This window comes from Bidens hawaiensis, unplaced genomic scaffold (assembly GCF_021521415.1).
Source record: "Bidens hawaiensis isolate Kalapana, Puna unplaced genomic scaffold, B.hawaiensis_p1.1 tig00060996_1, whole genome shotgun sequence".
Classification (NCBI taxonomy): Eukaryota; Viridiplantae; Streptophyta; class Magnoliopsida; order Asterales; family Asteraceae; genus Bidens; species Bidens hawaiensis.
The window spans coordinates 1-6,399 of NW_027500979.1; the positions used below are offsets into that span (position 1 = coordinate 1).

Here is a 6,399-nt window from a genome sequence, read left to right on the forward strand (position 1 = left end):
TCTTGTGTTCCAGTAGTTCTTGATGTCGTTATCTGTTCTTCCAGGCAGTTGCGCAGCAATTATAGACCACCTATATGATTTAGCAATTAAGTGGTTCAATAATAGTCCATATAGATGCATACCATAACAAAAAGGGCTTTGCACATGATGCATAAATCTATATGAAATTTGAGCATGTTATGGCATGGGTCATATTCTTTGAAAAAAGCATTGACAAGTGCAAAGGACAAGTAGACACAACTTGAAACATGAAAGACAGTTACCTGCTACCAATACTAATATAGAGGCTGCAGATGATGTTGTCTTCTTCTTCGGAGAATCCTCCATGCTTAATATTAGGTCTTAGGTAATTCAACCACCGTAGTCTGCAACTTTTCCCGCACCTCTTTATGCCTTCAAACAATCCAAAATCCTTAAGTTAGGTTACAAGTTATACTTATACCGATAATTTGTCCAATAACCTGAAAAAAAAATGAATTTGCATATATACCGATCTTTTGAGGAAGAGCGATCCAGTTACCGCCAGTACCGTATTTTTCGATATAATCTTTGAGTTTAGCATCTTCTTCAGGAGACCATGGTCCCTTCTTGACGTTTGCTTTGTCACAACAAGGTGCTCTTCCCATCTTTGTTCAACTTCTTTGCCTTTGTTTGTAAATCTTCTCTCACTTTGTTTGAGTTTGTGGTTTGTTTGTGGAAGATGTATCAGAGAAGACCAAGAATTTATAGTGGGTAAGAGGATTAGGGTTGGTTGTGATGTTTATTCAAAGAAAAGAAATTGATACGCTTCTAGGGTTTTGGTGACTTTTTTGACAACTTGACGCATAGAAACAATAGAATAGTTATATGCTTAATTATGTTAAATTATTCTTAATATTTTATTCTAGATAATAGTTTTATCCACTTATAGCCTCAAAATACATACACCATTTAAGTGTTTTGTAAGTGTTCAGGTGTTGTTATTATGTATTTCACTATTATATTTATAGACACTTTTATTATATATACAGTGTAATAATAATAGAGAATATAGCCATTAGCAGCAACTACTAAATTGAATTTAAATAATACAAACTATAAACTATGGTTATTGGCTTATAGTGATGTGCAATGACACTTATAACTTCCATTTTTCTTGTTAATTAAATGTTATCGTAATGGATAATTAACTCTATTTGTGACCAAAGTTATTGTCAAGATTGAGATACCATTATGTTACATAGATCTTGACTTGCACGTACGTCATATATGCCATATAATCACAGGTATACAAAGCTAGTTTTCTCTTTGATAACAAAAATTATGGATCAATGGGTTATAGCTTGGATTACTGAAACTAATTTTGCATAAACAAAATTATAAAAAATTTCAATTACAGAACTGAAATGTGGTTAATAAACTGTAATTTCAAACTTTAAGTTAACAAATAATAAAGATGCAACAAGACAAACAACTACACAAGTATCTCTTGGGTGTCTTTTAAGTATTAATATTTTAAAGTAGACTCTGAGAAATTAATTTTATTTTAATGTTTAAAGGTAATGGTGCAAGTAAATTCAAGAAAGAAGCCTCCATACTCTTTGTTTGTCGCCAACCTCTCGTGAATTGTTCCATTATTAGCTACAGATGTATATTTGTGACAAATCATAAAACAAAACATTTGTCAAAAAGTTTGGATCGTCTCTGAGTATATGTCAATAGAAAAATGAATAGTGTTTTCTTCTATCAAGATATTGATAATAGTTTCCTAACTTTTTATAAAGGTGTGTGTGTTATGATAACGGCAAGCACGACCCCTCAGCAAACACAACGGTTAAACACCGCAGCATAGGCTACATCAAAGGGGCTTTGAGGGCGGCAACGTGATCAGAGCAGCGAGCGTGAAGACTAGTTTCTTTGTTTTTTTTATTTTATTTTTTTTTTACTTTTTATTTAATATATTAACCAATTATTTATCTTCATAACCTCACAACTACAGAACCACATTTCATTCCATGATAGCGCACCCAACTTGTTAAAAAATGTAAAAGTCTCTTTTATCACCTTGGCTCTTACTTTTCATGATTTACCCCCTTCACATAGCCTAAGAGGAAACGCAAACTTAGTAATAGAACAAACGAACCAAGGATATGATGATTACCAAGCATACAAACCCAAGACCAATGAGTTTGAACCATGCATATGTTAGCCTAATCTTGTAAGTTTGGGTAAAATGTGACCTGGCTTCTAGTCTAGTGGCTGTTTGAGTCAGTCTTTCCTCTATAGTACTCCGTATAATTCAAATAGGAATTTCTTTTTTGTTTGTGAAATTTCGGTGCCAGTTATCCTTCAACATACACCATAAGTCCATAACTATAATACATTTTGTCCAACAAGTATTTAAAATCTCTCAGCTCTGGCCAAAGTGACAAGGGATTCAAAACTATTTTTAATTTCATAAATAAGTGAAACTATTACATAGACAATTACAGACTAACGGCAGATGGACGGGCGACAAGCTGCGCCGCTACCCCCTTCTGAATAGCAAACCTACCCTACTAAACACAACGTTCCCCTTAGCATGAGCGGAGTTACTGCAAGGGATTGATAACTCGAATATTAGATTGTCAGCTTTTTTTTTTTTTTTGTTATAATAAAGTTCATATTATTAGTTACATAGACTAAATTTAATATGGTGGTTAAAACCTTTGTTTCATTAAGTGTGTACGGAGTTTAATAATCAGGTTACTAGAATATGAAAGACTCTTTTCTAACACATGCAAGAATTTTTTATGATAAATATCCTTTCATGTTGGTTTTATCATGTAGTATGTCAGTAACTAGATAACCAAGGGGTTGATAGTTAAAAGGCAAAGCTTTTAAAACACAAAGAAGTTTAAAATGTCTTGGGTTCAAGTTTTCCGGATAACAGAAATTCGTTGTTAAACAAAAATTATGTTAGTAATCAGATAAAGAATCAGATAGTTACCCGATTTGTAGGTTCTATGATAACCTCTAGTCTGATTAAAGGATGCGAGTATCATAGTTTACAATTAAGTTATTGGTATGTAGTGTATCTATAATATATATAAACGAAGACATAAAAACCTACGTATTGCGATGTAGTGGCTCCTCTTTTTTTGGAGTCACCAGATTTGCTTGATTTTTAAATGGAGGCTTCTCATGCATTTGACCCGAATTTATGGGTATGGGTCTTACCAAACCCAGATATTCCTTAAACGAGTTATAACATCTCATTAAATTAAAAATTATTCTCACCAAATTATTTATGTAAAAATCCTATAAAATAGGATATAATAAAAAATAATATCTTATTTATTTTTGAAAAAGATATATATATATATATTATTTAAATTAAAAAACATATTTTATAGTAAAAAAAATAAACGGGTCTTGGTCTCATCAAACCATAAGTATATCATTAACTTTCATAAATATTATTTATAATTAAAAAACCAATTTCATAGTAAAAAAAATAAACGGGTCTTGGGTCTTATCAAAACTATATAGCTTTTAAACTGGGTTATAACATCTCATTTATTTGTGAAACAATTTATCATCAAACCATAAGTATATTATTAACTTTCATACAACAAAAAAATATTAATTAAAAAAATAAATAAATATTAGAACAAACAATATAAAACAACCCCCGTAATATGGGGGATAAAAACTAGTTAGAATATATATTATGTAACTAAAAATCATAATTAGCTACTTAGCTGTCCACTTAAAGGAGGAAAGGCAAAAGCTTAAAGATAAATTTATTTTAATCGAAAGCATTGCAAACTTCTTGTGTTTGGCTGCTTTCTCTTTTTTAATTATTCTTTGCATTTTTCAAACCTTAAACCATATTTAAATTACTCATAATAAATATCTAAATTACTAAAACTTTGATTGCGCGCATCTAGTAAATAAATAAATTAAAAAGTCACGTACTGTTATTATTGAATGACTGAAGAAACACTAATCGGCCCCGGGCAGATTACGGATAATCTGGGGGTTAATATATGTTTCCCACGAGGGGTTAGATCCGGCAAAGATGGTTCTTCTGATAACCTGCAAAACAGACACCGTAAGCTCGTCACTGAGAAGGGGGGGTTCCTCCTTGTGACCACCCTCCGGCGTGAGAATCAGACTAGATTGCTCTTGAATATAAATGTATATTAAGAGATTGCTAGAGCAGATATCAGGTATAAGATGTAAGATACAAGATAAGATGAGACGATCATACCATTTGGGGTATTTATAGCCGAATGTAGGTTTCCAAGAGGGTATAGCCGGCTGAATAGTATTCCTGTTCTACCAACTGTGGCCTACGCACATGCCATGCTGGCAGTTGGTGGGTAGGCAGTGGCTGACAATGACCAGGCCTGCTGTGTACTATTCCTTTTCCACCAACTGCAGGCTATGCACGTGGTATGACAGGAGTTGGTGAGTAGGTAGCGGCTAATAGTGACATACAGTACAAGAGCATGCTGCTCGCCATACTGTTGTCAATAGGCTGTCGTATCTCTGGTCAGATCTTTTGCCCATACCTCGTCAGGTACAGTACAAAAGATCTTCCAATATCGTACGGACTGGCTCATCTGGGCGGGAGTATTCCCCCTCCCGCCTTTGTGCGGGATTGTTCCCGGCTTTTCTCATTCCTTCAGGTGACTACTGAATTATTGAGAGCTAAGTGCCCTGTGCGTGTAGCCTTGCTGCGCGGGTGGCCTTCCCTGATGGCTTGTATCCGCAGCTGCGGGAACAGGCGGAGTACTTCACCATTGGGAGGCATTTCCTGCGGGAACAGATTGCGTACTGCGCGTAAGGACGTCACGTCTCTGAGCATGGTGGGTCCTGCGGATCCAGTTGGTTTCTTCAGACGTCTTTCTTCAAGGTGAGTCCTACGGGTCCAACTGGGCTCTGCTGGGACCTACCTCTTCAAGTCCCCCCAGTCCAATGTTCTTCTCATGAATGTTTAATAAAGTGAGGTGAACTTTTGGACTTAAGCAAAGGGTTTTGAAAAGGGTTTAGTTTTAAGGTTTTCCATGGGAATTCTTCCCGCGGAAGTCCTTATGTCACTGCAGAAATTCCCGACTTTCCTGCTTGATCTTTGGGTATGATGCGGGTAGGTCTGTAACCTTCTCGCAAGTCAGGAGCGTTGAGTCCCACTTGTGTGGATTCTCCATGAGGTTTTGGTAGTTTTGAACATAGTGATCAATTATGTTAAAACCACCAATTCCATCTTGAAGCTTCAAACAATGTAGTTCTCGACGTTTCCGCTATGCGGGGATGTTATTCCCGTTTCCGCAAGCATTGCCCAGAAGATCCTTCTTGGTTTCAATTCCCTGCGGAGCGCTAGGTATGTGAAGGGTTTTGCCTTTACACTGTACCCGCACTCGTCTTACGGTTACTTTACTTCCAAGGTATTCCTGGCGTCAATTCCCTGCGGGTGCTAAGTATGTGAAGGGTTTTGCCTTAACACTGTACCCGCACCCGTCTTATAGTTACTTGGTTGCCGAGGAATTCTTGGCTTCAATTCCCTGCAGGTGCTAAGTATGTGAAGGGTTTTACCTTAACACTGTACCCGCACCTGTCTTACAGTTACTTGGTTGCCAAGGTAAGGGGTATTTTCCCGCTTTTGAATCTTTTTGAAATTTTGAAATTCGAAGAGTTGGTGAAAGGATAAGAACAGTCCAAACTATTGAAACGTCGTCCGACGGTTTCTTCTGACTGTGTCAGGACGTGCAGGAAGTTATGGCGACGTGACAGTATATGGTCATTCCAGGCGCTTTTTCAGGCGCGTGGGCGCGAATTTTCGGGCGCGTGGCCGCGAAATTACTGGCACGCGTCCTTTCAACAGCTGTTGCCAGCTTGCTTTTTGCCACGTGTCATAGTTTCATTGCACCTACGATTTCTCTCTCTTCCGCATTAAATTCATCGCATTAATTGCGATTAGTATATAAAGGGGGAGAGGGTCCTTTGTAATCCACACTTTCACTTTTCTCTTCATCTTCAAAACGATTTACGGCGACTACTCACCTTTTCAGTCGAGCATTCTTCTTGAAATCGTTCTCTTTTTCATACCTGCAAGATGTCTTCTCACGATCTTGAGGCTACAGCCCAGGAGGCTGGGGTTTACGCCGATGACAAGAGTACTGCTGGCGAGTGCCAGTGTGCTCTGCCTGTCGATCTATATCAGTACATCGTCAGGAAGTTCATGCTCGAGTCTCTCGAGCCTGAGTTTCCTGAACCTCATCAGACGGTGTATGATGCCCCCAGAGGCAAGATCGGGGTATATGCTGCATTCTTTGTCTATGGGAATCTTAGGTTCCCTTTGACAAAGTTTGTGTACCGTGTCCTAGAGAGGCACGGTGTACACCTGACCGAGGTGCACCCGATGGCGATCGCGAA

General features: G+C 37.5%; 1 protein-coding gene across 1 annotated transcript; it reads right to left on the bottom strand.

The window, feature by feature from the left end:
* Window positions 1-3: 3 nt before the first annotated feature.
* LOC143603200 (transcription factor MYB36) lies at window positions 4-887 on the bottom strand (the record flags this gene model as incomplete). Its single annotated transcript, XM_077080078.1, has 3 exons — window positions 491-887; window positions 264-393; window positions 4-70 (listed from the first exon to the last, which is right to left on the bottom strand). Coding segments are annotated over exons 1-3 (333 nt in total), but the record flags the coding sequence as incomplete, so codon positions are not given.
* Window positions 888-6,399: the final 5,512 nt, after the last annotated feature.